The 24716-nt window shown below is 38.9% G+C and overlaps 1 protein-coding gene across 5 annotated transcripts in view; it reads right to left on the reverse strand.

The window, feature by feature from the left end:
- LOC114666252 (serine/threonine-protein kinase VRK2) overlaps window positions 1–24716 on the reverse strand; it is a 136400-nt gene that overhangs the window by 6114 nt on the left and 105570 nt on the right. For 3 of the 5 annotated variants that reach the window (XM_051919620.1, XM_028821029.2, XM_051919618.1), the window contains exon 12: window positions 1391–1537. The exons of the other annotated variants lie outside the window; for them this stretch is intronic. In XM_051919620.1, coding sequence (XP_051775580.1) covers window positions 1391–1537 — 147 coding nt within the window. The remainder of the gene's footprint in view (window positions 1–1390; window positions 1538–24716) is intronic. 5 annotated transcript variants of the gene reach the window in all.

Genomic DNA, 24716 nt, shown 5'->3' on the forward strand with positions numbered 1-24716 from the left:
AGGCTACATGTTTTTAGGAAAAGTAAATATACCTCAAAACTTTTGCCACACACAAATTTTTAATACTTTATGGGAACATCTTTTGCTCTAATCTGTTTTGATAGCTCTATATCAACTTAATACATCTTGTTGTTTTTCCAATTTTATCACACTTTACTTTGCAAGACAGTTCAGATCGATAAGGATCATAGGGACTAAGCTTAGCTCGTGTTCGGTGACACCAGAGACTTTCTACAGGCCTGAGGTTTGGGCTCAAGTGTGGCCGTTTTAGGATGCTGATTTCTCTTTTCTTTAAGCCACTACTTGTTTGAGTTTATGCTTCAGATTCTTGCCATGTTAAAAGGTGAAGAACAGCATTTTGGCAGAGAAAGTAGAAGGTTTTATACCAACATATCTTGATATTTTGAGCTATTCACTATTTCTGCACGTCTCCACCACAGAAACTGGCCCCACTTAAGGTAAATAGCCCTGTATCATGTTGTTATGTCCAACATGCTTGCCGGCTGATACTGTGCTCTAGAAATGTTTGTGGTTTAAGTGTGTTTGGGGGTTCAAAAGCCTGAGTGAGTTGGTATGTGTATGAGCAAGTCTTGTAGTGGAGCGTACATTTTTGAAAAAGCAGGTAAAACAGGAATGCTTGTCAATACGGCTTTTATGTATCTGATTACATTTGATTATTAAATGTGTTTTTTTGCCAAAAGAAAAAATATCTGGCCAAAAAAAATATATATTGATAATAATTCTTACATTTACATGAGTTTTTCTCACTACTCAAAATGCTTCAGTGAGTGGGGAGCCACTTCAACCACCACTAATCTATAGCATCCATCTGGATTAGCTGTTAGGTGGCAAAGTGGTGAGTGAGACAGCCAATTAGAGACAGGGGATGAATTGGGGTCCTCAAGGACTACACCGTGATGGGCAGTTTAGCCTGGACGTCGGGATACACCCTACTCTTTACAAAGGACACTCAGGGATTTTTTATGACCAGAGAGTCAGGACCTTGGTTTCACATCTCATCCAAAGTGCCATTTGTGCAACACAGTGTCCCCATCACTGCGCTGGGGCTTTGGGATCAACATTCAGACCACAGGGTAAGTGTCCCCTGCTGGCCTCAACAACACCTCTTCTACCAGCAAACTAAGCTGTTTCTAGATGGTCTCCCATCCAAGTACTGGCTGATCCCAAACATGCTTAGCTTCAGGTGGATGACCTGTTCTGAAGTGCATGTGGTATGGCTTTAAAGCTCCTTAGCAACTGTGTAACTGATGCATACTGAAATTTATAGGATTTCATTATTATATCCGCAACATCAAACCACACAGTGAGCTATATATTGGCAACCTGTTGTTATAAATTTTTTTAACATACTTGAACAATAAAAGGTTACCTCTTCCCATTTAGCATCCATATCTTCTTTAACTTTATCTTGTACCATTCTTGATCTTGTCAATGACGTTTTACTTTCATTCAAACACTTTTCCACAGGTTGTGTTGTCCTTATGTCATGTCTTACTGGTTTAATGGTTGCTGCATGCTGCAAAAAAAAAAAAAAAAAAAAACTGCAGAATTCTTGACTGTGGTCAATTTTAACATTTTTACATTTAAAAAATGGAATTGATCTCACAAGTTTATTCTTCAGACTAGCTATGCTACCCGCCAAAGACAGGTTGAAATCTGAGTAATCAATGCAGACTTCAGTCTATTCTGTGTTAATGTTTGCAGTGAACTATTGTATTTTGTAATGCATGTACTAATAAAATTATTGCATTTTTATTCCAACACATGGTGTATCACAAACATTAGCACTGCTTTAACCAATCCCATGTCAAATGGTACACACACACAGATACACACAAAGACACTTGTCCTTTTATTAAGGTGGATAATGTGATGTCAATGTCTATTGTGTAGTCATATAACAATATTTGTTTATAAACCTTTTACATAGGAAACTGTACACTCATCAAAAAAATTAAACAGAAGGCAATTATTTAAATTAATAAAAGGAAATGATTGAACATCGCATGACAGGAGCAGTTAGTGTTGGTGAACAGTCAACATGGATTTAGATGGCATTTTACTAACTATGTGTGGTTATGTGTGTGTAGCTCTTTTAGGGCGGATGTCGACTTTTGTCGACAGGAGGGGTTGAGGGCGAATGTCGACAAAAGTCGACATAGAGGGATAGAGGGCGACAATCAGCTGTTAATGGCGACAAAACTCACTGTCACGTCGCAGGCATTCCCTCTGTGCTTGGAGGAATGCTAGACTCGTTGACTCGGCAACTAATCCTTGCGTGTGCGTGAGTTGCGAAATGTAAACAAAGGCAAGATGGCATCGTCATGTCACAAGGGAGCGAAGCGAGTGCAGAAAAGAAAACACTCGGCAGACCATGTTTTGCGCATTATCGCGGAGTCGGACTCTGATTTTTCAGAATTGGATTTTATTGACAGCGATCAGGAGATCGAACAAGAGAGTGAGAAGCCGGCATCAGCTGATCGGACACCAGCCGATGCCACGCCAGCTGATCCGCTGCCAGCTGAACAATTCGTGCAGCCGATGCATCTACGGCAAAGTTCGCGTGGGAGGAATACAGAGACATTGATCCGTGGGCTACCGGACTTCACAAGACGGCATGGCTTGCTGTTGGACACGACAGATCACCAGCTGCTGAACTACTTCAGGCTGCTCTCTCCTGATGCTGCTTTTCAGCTACTGTCAGATGAGACAAACAGGTAGGCAGAGAAATTTTTTGAATCGCGGGCTGCGCTTGCATCGCATTCTCATTTTTCAAAGTGGAAACCCACAACAAAAGACGAGATGAAGCGCGCAGTGGCATTACAAATAGAGATGGGACAGAACTGGTGATATAACTTCAGAGAGCATTGGTCCAAACGTGCTTTGTCCCCTGGTGGCTTTGGACAGGTTATGCCGCGTGATGATAGGTACATGCTGCTGCAAAGTTTTATTCAGAAAACTTGATGGCAGTGGCATGGCACGATGGCAAACGGGTGACTTGTCTCTCTACAGTACACACTAACAATATATGTGAGAAAGTACAGCAACAGACAATTGAAAAGTAGGCACCAAAGCAACACATATTGTAAGCAGTGCAATGTGGCAATGACTGAAATTGGCTGCTTTGAGCGAGATCAGACTTTGCAGGACTTTGCTGTGTAAAATGTATGTGATATGTATGTGAAATCATAGAGTATGCAGGCTCATACAACATGCAAGACAGTAACATTTGTCAAAAGTAAATATTTTTTGTTGATTTCAATTGCTTTGTGTTTTTTTTTTAAAAAAAGTTAGTTTTTGGAAAAATATTCAGCCCTGGGAGAAAAGAAACAAAAAAAAATTAGCCCTAAAAGAGTTAATGAGTGGTGCTTATGATTTTGATAAATATAGTATATTTATTTATATATATATATATATATATATATATATATATATATATATATATATATATATACACACACACTGTATACTATACTTTGTTCCCAAAGAGATGTATAAAAGCCATTGACTTTATTACAAGGACTGTATTGCCCAAACTAAATCTAACTATTATCCATCCATTATCCAACCCGCTATATCCCAACCACAGGGTCATGGGGGTCTGCTGGAGCCAATCCCAGCCAACACAGGGCGCAAGGCAGGAAACAAACCCCAGGCAGGGTGCCAGCCCACCGCAGAATCTAATTATTATACTCGCATTATTTCTTCCAATAAAGGCAACACCAAGTCACTGTTTTCACGGCTTAATAATATCACACAACCCCCGGATTCTTTACCTTCTCACCTTTATTCAACTGATTTTTGCAATTCCTTTATGTCCTTTTCTAATGAAAAAATCCAGAAGATTCATCAGTCTCTCGGTACGGATTCCTCCAGTACTTTATTTGAATTTCACCCACCAACTCACTCATTTTCCTCTTTTCAGCTTCCTACTTTCTCAGAAATCTCAGACCTTGTCTGTAAGTCTAAGCCATCCACCTGTCAACTGGACCCCCTCCCTACAGTTCTGGTCAAAGCCTGCCTCCCCTCTCTGGTCCCTCTTATTTCTGCTATAATCCACTCTTCTCTCACTACTGGAACTGTTCCTTCATCTTTTAAAACTGCTGCAATAACCCCAATACTGAAAAAACCTGGCGCCGATCCGACTAATTTCAGTAATTTTCGTCCTATTTCTAATCTACCCTTCATTTCCAAAATTCTTGAAAAAAATAGTGGCTATTCAACTTCATTCTCATTTATCTCAAAATACTCTGTATGAACAGTTCCAGTCTCGTTTTTGTCCCCTCCACAGTACAGAAACAGCACTTATAAAAATTACTAATGACCTCGTTATGGCTGCTGATTCTGGTTTAATTACTATTCTCATCCTCCTTGATCTGAGTGCAGCCTTTGACACTATTTGTCACACTACTCTTCTCAATAGATTATCTTCGATTGGCATTACCCACACTCCACTAGACTGGTTCAGATCCTACCTCTCTGGCCGCACTCAGTTTGTTCAGCTTAAAACTTTCACATCCCAACCCACCGCTCTTCAGGTGTCCTGGGGCCCCTCCTTTTCATTACTTACCTCCTTCCCCTCGGCAATACAGTGCATCCGGAAAGTATTCACAGCACATCACTTTTTCCACATTTTCTTATGTTACAGCTTTATTCCAAAATGGATTAAATTTGTTTTTTTCCTCAGAATTCTACACACAACACCCCATAATGACAACGTGAAAAAAGTTTACTTGAGGTTTTTGCAAATTTATTAACAATAAAAAAACTGAGAAATCACATGTACATAAGTATTCACAGCCTTTGCTCAATACTTTGTCGATGCACCTTTGGCAACAATTACAGCCTCAAGTCTTTTTGAATATGATGCCACAAGCTTGGCACACCTATCCTTGGCCAGTTTCGCCCATTCCTCTTTGCAGCACCTCTCAAGCTCCATCAGGTTGGATGGGAAATGTTGGTGCACAGCCATTTTAAGATCTCTCCAGAGATGTTCAATTGGATTCAAGTGTGGGCTCTGGCTGGGCCACTCAAGGACATTCACAGAGTTGTCCTGAAGCCACTCCTTTGATATCTTGGCTGTGTGCTTAGGGTCGTTGTCCTGCTGAAAGATGAACCGTTGCCCCAGTCTGAGGTCAACAGCACTCTGGAGCAGGTTTTCATCCATGATGTCTCTGTACATTGCTGCAGTCATCTTTCCCTTTATCCTGACTAGTCTCACAGTTCCTGCCGCTGAAAAACATCCCCACAGCATGATGCTGCCACCACCATGCTTCACTGTAGGGATGGAATTGGCCTGGTGGTGAGAGGTGCCTGGTTTCCTCCAAACGTGACACCTGGCATTCACACCAAAGAGTTCAATCTTTGTCTCATCAGACCAGAGAATTTTCTTTCTCATGGTCTGAGAGTCCTTCAGGTGCCTTTTGGCAAACTCCAGGTGGGCTGCCATGTACCTTTTACTAAGGAGTGGCTTCCGTCTGGCCACTCTAGATAGATAGATAGATAGATAGTATCTACCATACAGGCCTGATTGATGGATTGCTGCAGAGATGGTTGTCCTTCTGGAAGATTCTCCTCTCTCCACAGATGACCTCTGGAGCTCTGACAGAGTGAACATCGGGTTCTTGGTCACCTCCCTGAATAAGGCCCTTCTGCCCCGATCGCTCAGTTTAGATGGCTGGCCAGCTCTAGGAAGAGTCCTGGTGGTTTCGAACTTCTTCCACTTACGGATGATGGAGGCCACTGTGCTCATTGGGACCTTCAAAGCAGCAGAAATGTTTCTGTAACCTTCCCCAGATTTGTGCCTCGAGACAATCCTGTCTCGGAGGTCTACAGACAATTCCTTTGACTTCATGCTTGATTTGTGCTCTGACATGAACTGTCAACTGTGGGACCTTATATAGACAGGTGTGTGTCATTCCAAATCATGTCCAGTCAACTGAATTTACCACAGGTGGACTCCAATGACGCTGCAGAAACATCTCAAGGATGATCAGGGGAAACAGGATGCACCTGAGCTCAATTTTGAGCTTCATGGCAAAGGCTGTGAATACTTATGTACATGTGCTTTCTCAATTTTTTTATTTTTAATAAATTTGCAAAAATCTCAAGTAAACTTTTTTCACCTTGTCATTATGGGGTGTTGTGTGTAGAATTCTGAGGAAAAAAATGAATTTAATCCATTTTGGAATAAGGCTGTATCATAACAAAATGTGGAAAAAGTGATGCGCTGTGAATACTTTCCGGATGCACTGTATCTTTCGTAAATATAACATTAGCTTCCACTGTTATGCTGATGACACCCAGCTCTATCTCACTAGCAAACCTACGGCTTCCTTTCCACCCTCCTCACTTATTGAGTTGGAAAGAGGAGGGGGAAGGAGATGGAAAAAAATTGAGACTGACTTTCTAAAATGTGGGAGCACTTCACCGAAAAAGAAAAAAAAGTTGAATGCAGATTATGCAAAGCGGAGCTTTCTTTTTACGGCAGCACCACCACGATGCGATGCATGAGCATCTGAAACGCAAGCATCCTGGAGCTGTGATGCTGCCATCTCTTGAGAGGTAAGTTTTAGCGAGTAAAGTTAGTGTCACGTGTTAATGTTGATGTTTGTACTATAATGTGTATATCAAGGTTTTGACAATGATAGTTAACCCTTAAACTGACACATACCTGGAGGTTAATGCACCCCTGGACGCCAAATACTTTTTAGCTGCACTTTTTAATTAAACATCACAATTCACAAAGAAAATGTGAAATTTTAATGGAACACGTATTTTTCTTCATGCAAAGAGCATCACAATTACTGCAACATTGATCATTTTACACACTGCAAAGGAACTGTAAAAACTATAAAAAAAAAAAAAACTACTGCAATAATCTATTATATGTTCAAAGTGCAACTGAAGTCATTGGTAATATTCAGTAAATCACCGAGCCAACTGCGCTTGAACTGGCTGCACGCAGGCACACAGAGGTAAGCGCTGATGCTTGCAGGCCAGTCTAGTGCAGCGGCTCAATCCCGGGGACAGTGATGTTGCAAGACGCCAGTGGTCATGAGCTGGCTGCTCAACGAATATACGACACTGACTGATCAGCTCCGGCGTGCTGGCAAATTGCTTTGTGAAGCAACTATAGCCGGGTGCAGCATTCAATGAATGTATGTTGCCGAATATACTCACCCCGTGCGTGCTGGCAAATTGCACTGAGACACAACTTTAGCCCATTGTGGAGTTCAATGAATGTATGTCGCTGAATGTATGACGCCGCATATACTCTGCTTCGAAGTGCTCCCAAATTGCACTGGAAGCCGACTCTAGCCAGTTGCGGCGTTCAATGAATGCACTTTTCCGAATATACTCAGCTCCGGCGTGCTGGCAAATTGCGGTGGTAAACGTCGGTTTAAGGGTTAAGCGACTATAATTTCAGTTATGTTTGCTAACATGTTTGGAACTATAGTAAACGAGTGAATAGGAGTAGCTGAGCCATCCCAGTTTTTTTTTCTTCTTTTTTCGTATAATATTTGAGTTAATATTAATAGTAAACCATCTCTAATTGACGTTAGGTAACTTGTGTTTTGGAGTATATCAGTAATTAGCTTGTTACATATTTTAGTCTGTTATTTTTTATTTTGGCATAATATAGTACATGATGTGATAAACTACAACACTTTTCCTTCAGAGTGTTATGATTAAAACATCTTTTTCTGTCTGCAAAATCATTCTTGTGTATTCCTGCTACCTCTACTCCTTCTGAGTGTCTCTTCTCAGCAGCTGGGAACATTGTCTCAAAGAAGAGAGCCAGCCTCACACCAGAGCACATCGAAATGCTCACATTCCTACACTGCAATCAGGAATATATGAACTGAATCTTTTATAAACTGTACATTATTGTTTTATTTTATTTGAATTGAAGTTTTATTTAAACTTTTGGACTTTAAGACACACCAGTGGCCATTTTTGGTTAAGTTAAATGCACTTTAGTTTGTATTGTTTAATGTATTTCTTTTTTATTGTGGTGGTCACACTAATATAAAACATCTGATTATTTTCAAATTCATATGTTTCACTGGTTATTTTAATTTGATTATTATTAATTTTAGTTGTGTTAATGCAGAGACATCAGGGTGACATTCACAGGTGGACAGATGTGAGCAGATGAGGTAAGACATGCACTGGAGCCCAGAACAGTGTGTGCAACCACAGGTCGCAGGCATCAAAATAGTCAGGAATGAAATAATCGTGACTAATCGGGGGGAAGCAAAATGAACGATTAGTCGACTACCAAAATAATCATTAGTTGCAGCCCTACTCCATCCACTTGACTGTCCCCTTTGTCCATCTTACCAGCTCTGGAACTCACTACCATCTGAGCTTAGAAATATTGAATCATTTTCACTTTTCAAATCTAAAATTAAAACTCATTTGTTTAAGACTGCTTTTTCTCTTTGATTACAATTGCTCTGTCCGATTTAAAATTTTGTATTTTAGTTTTGTTTATAATGTGTATTTTATCTATTGTTCAGTGTCCTTGAGTGTTTAGAAAGGCGCCTACAAATAAATAAAATCTATTATTATTATTATTAGTAGCTGTGCATGGAACAAACAAACAAACGAGTCTACTCTGCTCTGTTTAACAAACATGTCAAAGTGACTTGCTATTTGGTATTCTGTGCTGTATATATTTATAAAGCAAACACTTAAAAGGCTTGAACTATTGGCTCATTATTAAATGATAAAGTTAAAAGGATCACCAAAGTAATAATTTAATGTTATATTATCTGGTAACCATTTCATTTTATCAAGTAAAAACATAATTCCTCTTCCATGTGGTTTGTAAATACATTTTTGTAAAGGCCTGGCCTAGGGATTTGCTTTATGCAATATTTGCAAACTGTCCTGCTTTCTGTCACAGACTTACTAAATGGCTATCAACCCAAATATTTCACCCCAGAGCATTCTTCAACATCCCCCTTCGGCAACCAACTGTTTGAATTACTGTATGCTCAGGGGTGTTGGTGTTACTGGATAAAATAAATATCTAAAAAGAATGTGGGATAATATTGTATAAGCAATATATTTCATAGTGGAACACTCCTTAGCAAAACACTCTGTATATTCAGTTTCAGTAACATAAATGTACATGGTTTCCTTTGTGAATAAGAAGGACATATACTTATTCTCCTGAACAGTGTATTTTAAAATATTTTGATTTTAGTTCTTTTGAGATCTCAGGGTTAATTCTGCTGTGACCTTTGAGTCATACTGTTTCTAATCGTTATGCCGCCTCTGCCCTCATAAGTAGTGGTTTACTTCCAGAACACAACATTTGCTTCTCAGGGCTCACATTAAAATTTCATGTTAAGTGAACATAATTGTGAGTTGAAAACAACTTTTCTTGCATTGATAAAAAAGAAAAAGGATTCTGACTTATTTTGATGTGAATGCAATTACTCTGTGGATTTTGTTCTGAAGAAGTAGTGTGCATGTAAAGAGAAAAAGATGTGATGGGCAGATCTGTGTGTGTGAGAACTGGGGAATTTGAGCACCATTGACTGGTACTGCACATTAAAACTGTAGGCGAGTCAATACAGTCCAGTAATTTAAAATGCTAGAAGAAAGGTTTATATCTGCAGAAATATTGTCTTAAAGAGGAAAAAAGCACAACCACATAATATATGGTAAGTATAAACCTCCCTGTACTTCATACCTTGAGCTGTCTTTATCCACGAGATGTTGCAAACCTCAAAATCTTGCACAAGCGGGTTCTAGCAAACCTTCAAGGCAAGCATCATTTGCCACCTTCACAGCATCAAACTCACGGCAGGAAGCCACCAGTTAATTTCAGGGCCAACACACATGCACAACCCCACTCAGACACACACAGGCCCAATTTAGAACTAACTAAAACCTAGTCATGCCTTTCTTTGGGGATGTGGAATAAAAAAATAATACTCAAAAAAAACAGAAAACAAAAATACACCCGGACATGGGGAGAAATTTCCAAACTACACGCTAGTGCTGGGAGGTATGCCGGTTCATACCGAAAACCGTTTTTTATTTTTGTTATGATATAGATTTTTCTTATACCGCAACACTGGTTTAAATAACCTAAACAATGTTTGGAACATGGCGCAGTGGGAAACTGTTTAAGGGGGGACCTTTTTCACTGCTACACCGCTAAACATGCATGCAAAGGAGTACATGCATTAGTGGAGGTATTGAGCGGTAAAAATGGACAGAGAACATTCTGAAACTGAAGCTGTGGCAGATGATAAAGTAGAACATGATGACACGGAAGAACTTTTGCCGAAAAAAGGAGCTGTGTCTGTTGTCTGGAGATACTTTGGTTTTAAAAGGTCGGATGTGGACCAAACAACTATTTACTGCAAATGCTGTCGAGCTGAAGTTGACACCGGAGACGGCAAAATAAGCAATTTGCTGCACCACCTTAGCCGCAAACATGCTTCGGAGTACCATGAATGTGTGGAACCAAGATTGGAACCCTCCACGTCCTCAGGTAAAACTGAAAAAGCTAGAGGACACTCAAGTCAGACGTCACTTGTAGACGCGTTTACTAGAGGTACTGCCTAAGACAAAAAAAAGCAAGTGGTGGATCGAGAAAACCAACACCATTACAATCCATATAGCTAACGTGTCAGTGGGCAGAGATTGTTAACATTAGCAGAATGTGTAGTTGGTTTACAAAAAATATTTACTATTTATTCCTTTTCAAAGACATGTTCAATGCAATACAACTTTTGACAAGCACCTCTGGATATTTTACTAAGTCTAAATGCCTCTTTGGATGGTTGAAAAATTATAGTTTAAGTTGTTTGCAAAATTTGTTCAATAAAAAGGTTCTATATTTTGACTGCAACTGTCATGCAATGTGATTCCTTCTCTTCATTAGTGCCACCCCCTTGAAAACTATCACTTTATGGGGCCATGCAAACCTGTATTAATACTTGTGTGCACATTAAAATGTCTTTTTGTACAATGTACAATTCTCTTAACAGTCTGATAGGTTATTCTTAGCCAGTCTACTGCAGTAATTGCAGTGGAAAATGTGGTTAACATCCACTCATGCATGGAAAAAAATACCGTTTAATGCCGTGAAACCCGATTAAGATCTAGATATAGAATTTTGGTCATACAGCCCAGCACTACTACACACAGACAGCTAGGTGCAGGAATCACAGCAAGGCATTGGATTGGTGAGACAGGAGCACTTTACCACGGCACCATTTTGCTTCCTGTGAACACGCTGTGTTATAAGGATGAAGGCGATGGCTAAAAACCAATGGAAAAGCCGTGTAGTCATTCAAATTAAAATGACTAAGAAGTTCAAAGAAAGTTCTTTTGTATATTGAAGTCATGCTTGGTTATGTTTCCGAGTACTTTTTATTTACATTTGGACTTTTGCGTTCATAAGAATGGGTTATGAATGCTTTAAAATAACTTTAGTTTTTTGTTTTTGTTTGGTGCCTCCTGACTCACATGTACAAGAAAACCCCCACATATGGCAAAGCGTTCGGATTCACCTTGATGCCTAGAAATGCACGACATTTGGGACCATAATATGTACAGGATATTATACCACTATGATAAAAGAGTAAACCAACAGGTGTCTTGAGCAAACATTATCAGTAGGATTTGAAATTGTGCCTGCCACACCCCTAATAGGATACATGGGGACAAAGTTACTCCTTTCTACAAAACTTCAAAAATAATGGAAAATCGGTAATATAACTAACATGTGGAGTGTCGTTGTATGCCATTTTGAGGTTGTGAATACAAAAGTATTTTTAATAATTGATGCTTTACCTGTGGTCCTCGCCCACTAAGAGACACTCCAAGGATGTTAAAAATGACAGATTTCAAACATACATCTGTGTGGTGGTGTTTAGACTATTTCAAAATCAGTAAATCTGAGTTTTGTTATTTTTGATTTGTAGTAATTTAGCCCTACATGGATCACTAAAAATGGTGAAAAATGACAAATTTCTATTACAATCAAAAGTATTTAGATAACCATTTAAATTGGGGCATACATTTTAATATTTCAAAAATTTTGTTCTTCTACTTCATGAAGTAAATCATTACATTTCTTATGAATGCTCTTAATTAGGACAGCTTACTCAGACTTTTTTAATCCTGTTTTTTGCACTTTGTAAAAAAGACCTAGTGCTTATATGCTATGTCATGTAACATAAAGACTGATGTATTTATCTATCTATCTAGAGGTGGGCTCTGGCCCTCTGTAGTCCGTCCCACCCCTCCAAATGAAAAAGCAAGTGCAATAGACAGGTAGACAAAAGAAAGGCCATTCAGTGCATGTGTGGTATAGCGGGTCCGCGGCTTCTGAAAAAAAGGACGGGTTTTTAAATCCGTATAGCCGTGCCGTTCTCCATGGGTGCGATCGCACGACCGACGGGAGTTAGTGAGGTAATTGGAGCGAGTCGCACCTGCACGTGTGGGTACGGTCGTTCTAAATTGCCTCATTGGCTTCCTGCGGTGTGTGATTAAGGCGCTGCGCCCATGGAGGTAGGTGTGTGTATATACGGATTGTCACCAGAGAAAAGGGGGATGTATTGATCGATCGATGGAGGTGAAGTAAATCAAGGTGGAAGTAAATGAATGGCAGCTTAGCAGGACGATCTGGCCACCTTGGATGAGGAGACACCACGAGCTGGGGCCCCGCTTAGGAATGTTTGGCCGATGCCAAATTAGAGAGTGGGGTGAGCAGAGAGGTGTCCTCCCGTTGGATCTGAAGAGCAATTACGGGTGCACGAAAGATCACGGGAGGAGAGCTGACCTCGACGGTCTGGCAGTGACGTCCGAATGGAGACCAAGACGGAGGTTAGCTGAAGGAGCTCGTGGCTGTTGGTCTCCGCTGGCTGCGAGCAATGGGTGAGCCGGGGAGAGAGTGACGGAGGTGGGTCAGAGAAGAACGAGAGAGACTGCTTTTTAACTTCTACTGCACTGTTTGTTTTGATTATTGTTTTAAATAAAAGCACTTTATCACTTTTTGAATATATCCCCTGGCTTCATGTATGATTTGTCCCCATTTGTCAGCTCATCTCGGTGACATTACTGACGGTGTTGGGTTCAGGGCTCCCATAAGGACGATGGGAGCGTGAAGAGAACCCGCGTCGTCACAGCATGCACTTAGTGATTTAGGCCACCGTCATGTAACATGTCTTTAAAACCCCACATATAACAACAACTGGTGTTAGAAAGGAAATTTTCATTTTAGTACAACAGCACATGAGATTTGATTTTTTGGAATGCAGAAAGCATATATACCAAGGCAATACTGAATACTCTAAAAAAAGAAAACTGGTTTAATATGTATTAATGAAAATTTAACTGGTTAAGTGCACTATGCAGAATGAACATGAAACTTATAACAGAAAAAATTGGGATTTGATTTTTTTTTTTTCTGGAATACACAAAGCACATATAAACAAAGCGTTAATATACAAACAATAAACAGTCTAAAAAGGTAGCTGGGTTTTAATGTATATTGCTGACAAAGTAACCGGTAAGCAAATTATAGAGGATGAACATGAAACTTCTAATAGGTATGGATTTTAGAATGCAAGTACAAGTGTGGACAAAACAAGGGAAACCCCAAATGAAAATGCAATTTGCCTTTGAAGTAGCTGGCACACAATTACAAATGAGGCTGAAAAGGCGAGTCTTATGCTGCTTGCCAATTAGCAGTATGAATCGGCTCTAGAAGAGGTCCGGCAATTAGGACTTGGATAAACGGTAAAACTACAAAATTAGTTAATATACAAAGGAAAAAGTCTCAAAAATAATAACAGCAAATGCTAAACATTACTAAACTATGTTGGCAACAAACAACATGGGGTCACAAGTTAAAGCTACACCAACAGGGATAGTTGGTAAATAACTCGATACACCAACCTCAAAAATGGCCACTTAATTGAATCAGCACCTATATGGCCTAGTCTCAACAACAATAGTATGTCATCAATTTTATAAAGCTAGCATTTATGGCAGGGCTGCCATTTGTAAGCTGCATGCGTCCAAATCCACAGTGACTTATACTGGGGGATTGGCATTGGTATGAGGATCCGTGTTGTGGGAGTCCAGTGGCTACTCTGAACTGTCCTATAAATAGACAAGGAATGTGCGGACATTTTACAGAAGACTGTGTACCGTATACTACCTCAGGATTTTCCTCCATTCCAGGAGAGTAAGCTCTAAATACAAATCTCAAAACTAATTTGAGTGGTTTCATAAACACCAGCAGGAACTGAAGTGCTTTTCATAGCCTCCTCATTCATTAGATCTAAATATTATTGAAACTTCATGGGAAGATCTAGAGTGCAGAGTTCAATGTAGATTTCCATCTTTTTCTTCCCCCAAAGAACTGGAGTCTTTTCATCATAAGAAATAGTACAATATCTGACTGCATACAGTTCGGGACTTGTTTGACAGCATTTCAACAAGGACTAGAGCTGGTCTGAAGACAAAAGGGTGGCCCAATGCATTTTAGCCTTCATAGTTGTTTCCATCATCTTATATTTAGGCCTTTATAATTTCAGTAAAGGAAAAAAAGAAGAAGCAGCAGACTACAATTTTTCAGGTGTTAATTTGTGGGAAAACAATGACGGTCACGTCACTACATGGTGCTTTAAAAATGACATTTATTGCATTAAAACAAAATATCTATTTCTGAGAATAGGCTAAATGAGTCCACACCAATAAAAGGAATGAAACAGGATCAAAAAACATTAGAAACAATAAGGACATAAGCACTGCTACCTCATAATCTCATTTACAACTACCGGCCAGGATACTCCATTTGTACCTTGCATGGTAAAAACATGGATTTAGGTTAACTGGGTGTCTTTAGATTGGGATGGTATCTCATATGTGTGTGTTTGTGTTCTGTGAATCCCATCCAGGGTTAGTTCCTGCCTTAGTCTTGATACTGAATAGAAATGGAAAATGCAGGTTCACACCAACTGATGAATGAGCAGATGGACTCTTAGACAGAGAAGCAACCTGTAAACCTAGATATTATATCAGGAGAGATTGGATCAATTCTAAAATTGTATCAAAGCACTATAAAATATATAGGTTTGCAAAACAAAGATTACTTCCTACTACTTTCCATAAAATGTCTTAGCACAATGATATGTTTCTATTGCCTAGTCTATGGGAGGCATACAATCTGTGTTTTAATCTAGAAGAATCGTATCTGCATTACTAATTGGAGTTTTACCAAATCTAAATACACCATGCTAAAAGCTGAAATTCTGAATTTCTGTGAAAGTGCCTCAGCTGTGTGGCTTCTGTCATTAGCTATATACCTAATAACAATATACATATCTGCTTGAATCAATTTAAACAGTTAAAACTATATTTTGCTTGGTTTCTTATCAAAGTTTAGCCCTTAATGGCAAGAATATTGAAATGTTAGCAGATGTTTTATGAAGAACTGATTAGCTTATACATTTTAGAAATATGGCAACCATTAATGCAATGGTTGATTTCTGTTGTACATGAGGCCAGGACATTTTTTGAAGTAGACAAATCATTTTTTTGTTTAAAACAGAAAGCAGGAGCAAAAAATTCAGGGTCTCACTTTAAGAATATTAGAGTATAAAAAAAGACTGGACAAATGTATCGGTGTGCAGGGAAATTTATAAGCAAAAATTAAGATAAAGTAAAAAAATAAATAAATTTACTACCAGTTGGGAAAGTCTAAAACGGGGGTGGGCAAAGTCAATCCTGGAGGGCCGCAGGGGCTACAGGTTTTTGTTCCAACCCAATTGCTTAATAAGAAGCCCTTATTGCTCAAGTAACACTTCTGCTTCATTTGTATTGTGTCACTCGTTAGGATTTTGAACCCATATTGCTTATTTTAGGCTTAAACAGCTGTATTCTCGGTTTTTAATTGCTCCTAATTAGCTGTAAGATTCAAAAGACAAAAGAGACCAGCATGTCTCCATTTAGCTTGTTTCCATTTACACCTGTGTGTATTTATCATGCACTATTTGGTTTAGATAGATAGATAGATAGATAGATAGATAGATAGATAGATAGATAGATAGATAGATAGATACTTTATTAATCCCAATGGGAAATTCACATTCTCCAGCAGCAGCATACTGATACAATAAATAATATTAAATTAAAGAAAGATAATAATGCAGGTGAAAAACAGACAATAACTTTAAATTAATAAGTAATAATTAAGCAACTGGGTTGGAACAAAAACCTGCAGCTCCTGCGGCCCTCCAGGGCTGACTTTGCCCACCCCTGGACTCTAAAACATTGTTTTGTTAAGTTAAATGCTCAAATCTGAATGTGTCCTGTGAGAGGCTGCCATTGTTTCCAGGATTGATCTTTGCTGCAATGCGTCCAGCAGCTGTGCATATAATTAAACAAGGTCAGAAAATGGACAGAAACATTTATTTTACAGTGGGTTATTTTTATGTTTTTTAGGCCTTCACTTTGGTAAAAGGGGTAAAGTTTTGCTGCGGCTGAATACAAAACAATAATACCTAATTACTTGAGTCATGCTTAAAACAAAAGTATTCGTAATTGCAAAACATTTGCTGTTGTTACTTAAAATGTATTCTTGATTTCTTAGGTAAGTAATGTTTTTGTTCTCTTCCACTGTAAAGCCAACTAATCTTGGCATTAAGGCAGTTTAAAATTCAGTTTGTTTATTTTACCAGTCTTCACATTGCTAAGAACAAGATTTAAAAGGTTAGTGTATACTGTGAAGGAGTGCCTGGCTTAAAAGAGGTTGCCAGGGCTAAAGCACCAAAATGTTGGCACACAGCAGGCGTTAATTCTTCAGACAGCCTCTAGTGAAAATAAAGAGCCTCAAGAGAAGTTCTGCATCTGCAAGGGCGTTAATGCAGAGGCAACTAGATGGCTGCTGGCCCTTCACAAGCACAGACCACCGTGGAAGAGAACAGGCAGGAAATCAGCATGTGCAGGAAACACGGCAGCCACCTGAATGGAAGCATGCAATGTTTCTCCAGATAGTAGAGATCAGTGAAACAGGAGTTCAAAGGGTACCTATTGATACCTACCGTGTTTCCCTGAAAATAAGACCTAGCATGATTTTTCAGGATGCTCGTAATATAAGCCCTACTCTTGATCCCGCATAGGCGCCTACCGCTACCGTACGTACAGAGACGAACAGGAAATAATACTGGCATTTTGACCCCCCGACATGATGATTGCAAAAAGAAAGAGCTCATTTGTCGAGTACAAGAAAGGAATTGTGGAGGAGTCCCAGGGCAAAAATCCTACTGCTTTCTGCAAAGAGAAGAAGTTGGATATCCGAATGGTCCGAAAATGGCGAGCAGAGTACAATAACCTCAGTCAACAGGCGTTCAAGGGAAATGCTAAGAAGCGTAAGTGTGGATCAAGTCAGCAAGTTGGTCTTCTTAGGGAGTTGAGGGTGGGGCAACTTTCAAAAAAAAAAATATATGGCCTGTTAAATGCCATTGAGGCATTCCTTGTGTGATTTTGTTGGTTTTGTTCTGGACACTACAAGACTATTGTGTTATCCCTCAGGAAAGTATAGAATTTGGAGAAGAGAGGTCAGGGCCTGGAAAGAGAAATGGGAGGTAAGGGGAGCAACTGGTGTCGTAATGTGGTGTGATTTTAGGCAGGCCTTGCCACCAGACAGACAATGTGCAAGACCTGCAAGTTAAGTCCAGAGAACCGACAGTATTTACTCTTTTCTGTCTGTTTTTGTACTTTGTGTTACTCACTACGGTCATCAATCTCGAAACAGTATAATTCAAGAGGATCACAGGTGGCTAGAGACTATCCCAGCAGCACTGGACACGAGGTGGAAGGCAATGCTTGACAGGGTGCCAGTCCATTACAGGTCCCATCCAACATGTTGACAAGTATGCTGTAATTCCTTATTTTTGTTATGATTTTAATGAGCTACATTGAGACTGTGAAAATGTATTTTAATTTCTATCCTTAGAAAAAAGGGCTGAACTTGTGAATCTGTTAGTGCACTCTGGGTGTTACATCACGTAAGCCTCAGGGCTCAAGTAGTTAGACAACATGAGCTACACAGTGTATATGATAGGTTCCCTTCAAAACATGGCTTATACTCACGCTGTTTAAATCAACATAAACTCAACAATGAAATCTAAATTGAGCTTTTAAAAGAACACTCATCAGAAGAAAATGTGTGCAGAAAAAAGTACAAAAATATATATTTAGGTCAATGGTTCACAGTGGGAGTGAAATGTTATCTGTATATTACCTTTAGTCCTCTAAAGCTTTCAGAGCTGCTTTAGCACTAGAATTACCAGAGTCTACGAAAAAACTTGTAGATCCGGCCCACCTTAAAACCGTTCTCAGCTCTCTTTTGTCTTCTAAATGTGCCGATTAACACGAGCAGCAAGCAGCCGGCTATTCCACCCCCCCACCGCCGCAGAACGTTCACTAACTTTTCCCAGCTCATGCCTTGTTTGATTATCTGGGAGTGACTGAACTGCTGGAGTCTTAGAGTGGAAATAATAGATCGCTATTTGGAACACACGTAGTTCATGTGTGTTCTGTTTCTACAGTAATCTGTGTAAACATATTTTTAAAACAGAAACGTTTTTCATATTTTAGTAGTAAATGACAAAATGTAGGCATAAACTATATAATGTATGAAGCCTGAAGTCCAATGATCAAGTAAACACTTTCACAAAGGGTTCAAGGAAGATACCACACCTTCTGTGGCGGAGCGGTAAGATTTGCTGACTTGTAAACGAGAGTCCCCGTTTCGATCCCTACTCACTCCTATTTTTGCCGTTTTCAGTAGTGAGCTGCTCCTTTTGTTAATATTATACAGTACACACATACATTTGGTTTGCGTCTGTAACACACGGTGTGCATTTATAGGACTTGTAAAAGTTACCAGTTTTTTTTTTTTTTTTAACTTTTATTCTCTCTAAATCACGATCACGATACATACTACCACCCCCCAACCCCAGGGATCTAACGCTGTTATTTTTTATTTGAAATGGAATAACTGGAGATGTGAGTGGTGTTTTGAGACAATGGAACTGGACATTCTCTCATCTGGAGGATATAAAAGCTGACACACAAACGCTGGCGAATCTGCCTTCTTCGTATCTCACAGTCACTTGATTTTTTTAATTTTTTTTATTCAGTTTTATTGAGTGTTCCTGCTCATGCTGAATTAGTGTGCACCTTATGGTGTATGATGTCAAAAAAATAAAAAAACACAGACGTAGGTATATATGATATTTGGAATTATTCATTTTATGACCTGTATAGTACATTTCGGAAAACTTTGTGGCACAGATGCAACATTATTCATATTATTCATATTCATTCGCATAACATCTTGCGGTTTGTAATCAGTGACTGCATGTTTTTTTTCCCCGATCTTGCCAGTCCCCACATGTTGCTGTATGCTGTTTCTTTTGTACTCAAGGACATGCAGAGGATAGAATAGTACAGAGCAGTAAGTTCAGTGCTACATGCAATCATCAGATTCAAATGTTAACTGTTCACACACACGAAAGGATCGTCTTTCCTACATTTACAATGTGTGTACCTGTTACAATGTACACGCTTCTCTCAATGCTGTGGTTCCTATTACACACCTGAAAGAAAGACAATATATGTGAAAACATCATCGCACTAATGCAATATTATTTGAAAACGAACAGCGTCAGATTGGGTGTGGATTTATGTTGGCGCTATTACTGAAAGAAAAAAAAGATCAACATGTGCGTTGATACTGCAGCATTGAATAAGCAGTAGCAAAGAGAAAGGGCAGTAGTATGTATCGTGATCGTGATTTAGAGAGAAGTAAAAAAAAAAACGGTAACTTTTACAAGTCCTATAAATGCACACCGTGTGTTACAGACGCAAACCAAATGTATGTGTGTACTGTATAATATTAACAAAAGGAGCAGCTCACTACTGAAAAACGGCAAATATAGGAGTGAGTGGGGATCGAAACGGGGACTCTCGATTACAAGTCAGTAAATCTTACCGCTACGTCACGGAAGGTGTAGTATCACCTTTGAACCTTTTGTGAAAGTGTTTACTTGATCCTTGGACTTCAGGCTTCATACATTATATAGTTTATGCCTACATTTTGTCATTTACTACTAAAATATGAAAAACGTTTCTGTTTTAAAAAATGTGTTTACACAGATTACTGTAGAAACGGAACACACATGAAATGCGTGTGTTCCAAATAGCGATCTATTATTTCCACTCTAAAACTCCAGCACTTCTCCCAGATAATCAAACAAGGCATGAGCTGGGAAAACTTAGTGAACGTTCTGCGGCGGTGGGGGATGGAATAGTCGGCTGCTTGCTGCTCGTGTTAATTGGCACATTTAGAAGACAAAGGAAAGGTGAGAACGGTTTTAAGGTGGGGCAGATCTACGAGTTTTTTCGTAGACTCTGGTAATTCTAGTGTTAAACAATATGCTATATGCTTCTATATCACAGGTTCACTGAATGGTGCAAACTTGTCTTTTATTTGAGTTGATATAAAATCAAAGACAAGCGCGGTCTGTGACAATGTCACGTATTCTTTCCATTTCAGTGTGGGACATTGTCTTTTCTCCTGCATCCCAAAAACATGTACAGTATGTTATGTGGAGACCGTGAACTGGCCCTGAATGGGTGAATGTAGGTATGTGCATGAGTGAGGACTGGCTCCAGATGCTTTTGAGACGGGCTCTGACTCCCCACAACCCTGAATTACAGAAAAATGGGTGGAGGGATAAAATCAAAGACTGTGGTAATGGAGTTCTCTTTTACTCATCACACAACTAATGCACTGTGCAGGTTTTCATTTCTAACTTTTAAATGCAGGATAAAACTGTGTACATGTACTGTTTTCAAGTTTAGCTTAAAAAAAGAGAATAAAATTAGATGTGACTGGTTTCGTCTTATTTTCATTTACAGTGCACTTAACCTTCACCTATTTTTTGCTTTTGAAACACATGCTGGAGCAGCCCTTCACAAATTGCTATATGTACAGAATCATCAAAAGATGTTTTGGATTTCATTTCTTACTGTATCAGTTTCATAGGTTTTAGATTTTTGTACTACAAAGAGTTAAGCTTTCAAAGTTTAATCCTCAAAGTTTTTCACAAAGATTACTGTTGCAGTGATTACATATTCATTTTTAAGGGGGAAGGTGGTGTTCATAATATGTGACTGATCTCAGACAGTGACATAGTATCCATTTAGAGCATCATCCCCAATCCAGAGAAGAGCAAAATCGCACAAAGATTTCACAGCCCTGATGGCTGAAGTAGGACTACAGGCACCCACCTGCTCATGAGTGGTCATATAGACTGACAGTGCTCATATGTACATGTGTAATATGAGTTTTACATTTACTATACATTTTTTAAAAATTGATATTAGGAGTTGATCTTGTCCATTGTGAGAGATAGACAGAAGATGGGGAGACGGTGCTCAGCTTGCAGCTGTGCTATTCGGCTTCTTTATTAAAAATCAGAGAGAGCCTATATTTAATGAACCAGAGAAGACTTTATTACAAGTATATTTAAAAATATGAGCAGTAGACCAAGGGGTCAGAGAGGGAAACAAAAGGTAGCTAAAGTTTCATCAAATTCAAAGCCAATCTCAAGTTCACAATACTGCCTGCCACAGACTGAGCTGAAAGAGGCGAAGGAATGGATCAACCAGGATCTCGCAATGCAGCATCTGCTCCAGTCGACAGCGAAGAGGGGCGGTGAGAACTCGCCGATCTCAGGCGGCATATCAAAGAAAAAGAGAGCAATTTACTTCAAATGTATCCTTTTTTACTCATTTTAAGCTCCTTAGCCATAATACCTGGTAATAATATGAAATTAAGGTTAAAGGTAATTTATAAAACAACACACTACTCACTGCACTTGCTTACGGTAATCGAACCTCAGACGTCAGCGCTAGAGGGGCTTAGCAGCGGTGAAGTATTGGTTTTAAATTTTAATTAAGAACAAAAGAAAACCTCAGAGGTTCGATTCCCGAAAGGGAGTGAAGTGAGTGTCCGGCTACCTACCAGGTAAAGCTTATGGTCGGACAGCAAGTGACGTAACATCAGCCACGGTGCCTTCAGTTGTGAGAAGCAGATCATAGAATGATTGAAAATAGTTTTGCATTTACCTTTTTAGTAAAAGGCGAGCTTTTAAGCCTGAAAAATCACCCCGTAAATGCACACGTTTAATTGCACGTGTTAATATGTATGGTTACACAGTATTAAAAGACAGTGAAGAACGTGATTTACCTTTGTTCCCGCGTTTCATAAAAGGCGAGCTTTTAAGCCTGAGAAATCACCCCGTAAATGCACACGTTTAATTGCACGTGTTAATATGTATGCTTACACAGTATTAAAAGACAGTCAAAAATTAACGTCATTTACCTTCGTTCCCGCGTGTGACTCGTGCTGTAAATCTCTTCCTTGTTTTTAGTTCACGTGATTACGTAGGAGGCGTGATGACGCGATACGTGACTCCGCCTCCTCCATTACAGTGTATGGACAAAAAATATGTTCCAGTTATGACCATTACGCTTTGAATTTCGAAATGAAACCTGCCTAACTTTTGTAAGTAAGCTGTAAGGAATGAGCCTGCCAAATTTCAGCCTTCCACCTACACGGGAAGTTGGAGAATTAGTGATGAGTGAGTCAGTCAGTGAGTGAGTGAGTGAGTGAGTGAGTGAGTGAGTCAGTGAGGGCTTTGCCTTTTATTAGTATAGATATAAATCATCATCTCTCATGTACTGCTATGTAATAAATAAAAATATGTATACCAGCATTAGTATTAAGAAAATGTATATAACATACTTAACACTTTAATGTAATAGAATAATAATTGAAATATTGTACTATATTAAGTATCAAATAATGCAAAGAGTACGCGACACGTATGTACGTGTTAAGTTAGTTAGGTGCCGCCGTGAGTGGCAGCCTGTCCAGCAGTGTAGGACTTTATCTTGTGAATTTCCCCATGGGGATTAATAAAGTATCTATCTATCTATACAAGTAAAATTGTAATACCCTATGTATGTCTATTGAATTGTTTTGTCTTTATTTGATGGTATTTATCCATTTTGATCTCTATAGTCTTCATATTAACTCTCAGATCGCCAATCAGGCAAATTTGGCTGAACCGATTTTCATGAAATTTTGCATTTACGTTGCCATTGCTCCAACTTAAAATACAGCTTTACATGTCACAAAATTCATTGGGGAATGATTCAAGTTCTACAGTACATTACTGTTGAAACAACTTATAATCTAGAATTTAAAGGCTTTCAAAAGATCCATTGAGAAAAAGAGATGAAACTGGGGCTGGGCGCAAAACCTAAATTGTATTATCACGCCAAAATGGTGTAGCTGATGGCAATGAATTTGGTGCAATGTTTAGGTTTGACCCTGCTTACAGTGAAGGCTGCATTCCACATCAATTTAATGGAAACAAAAAATGAAAAATCATTAATTCTGAAATAGGCTAAATTGCATTAAAGGAGCAACATGCACCTCTGAAGAAATGTCAAGTTTATTCCATAGATGTGGGAAAAGGGGACAACAGAAAATCCATTGGTTAGGTAAAGCCATATGATACACAATGTATGCAAAGAAACACTGATGACATGGCATGCTTGTGGGGAAAGGTTTGCAGTATGATGAGACAAAAGTGCTATCACAGAAAAGTAAAATGCATAGTGTAAAACAAATACAGCACATCCCTGTGCTAAAACAATTCATACAACAGAGTGCAGTGGTGGTACTATATATGAACAAGATATAGGTGTATGGGGCAAAGAAAATGCAGGCATGTACAGGAAATAAAGCTGTTTTAGTTCAGCAAAGACCTGGGAGAGGGGAGAAGAAGATTCACCATTCAGTAAGACATTAATGAAAGGCATACAACAAAAGCCCTTTAAAAAGAATGTAAATGTCCTCAAGTGCAATAGTTAAAGTCCAGACCTAATTCTGTCTGCAAATCAGACCAGCGTGAAAGAATCTGAGCTGTTCTGTCAAAGAGCAAAAACGATAGCACCATAATGTACAGTACAGAGCTGCCAGAAAATTATTGGACAAGATTTACAGTTATTCTTGCAAAAGACTCTTACTAGGAATTAATTGAACAGGCGCAGTTAAGATTTTTTTTTTTTTGTTTTTGTTTGTTAATTATTGTTTGAATATTCCAACACTTGTAATATGCATGGCTGTAATATATAACGAAACACAGAAGTAATGTTTTAAATGTAGCATTAAGGAATATGAAACATGAAAACTATATGAAGGGTACGTTTAATGATGTTTTGGAAAGGTGTATACATTTAAACTGAATGTAAGATGACAATCAAGAAATTATGTACAATTACAATTCTTCCAGAAAAGTCATTAAGCATGGAAAAACCTGTTAAATGGATATTCTCTCCTATTTCTGAATGCTTATCTACAGGCCTGCATATGTTAATATCACAGACATTCAAATGCATCCTTTTCTTACTAATTGAACACTGTGTTGCTGTTGTGCCAAGGTTTTGCTCCCAAAAAGCTAATTTATGACTTTAAGGATGTTTTATGTCTTCAGTGGTATCAGCTACAAAACCTAGCAAATCATAACCATCTGTGCAGGAATACTTGAATCTATTAATTTGCACGT

The sequence above is a fragment of the Erpetoichthys calabaricus genome, chromosome 15 (assembly GCF_900747795.2).
Source record: "Erpetoichthys calabaricus chromosome 15, fErpCal1.3, whole genome shotgun sequence".
NCBI classification, from domain to species: domain Eukaryota; kingdom Metazoa; phylum Chordata; class Cladistia; order Polypteriformes; family Polypteridae; genus Erpetoichthys; species Erpetoichthys calabaricus.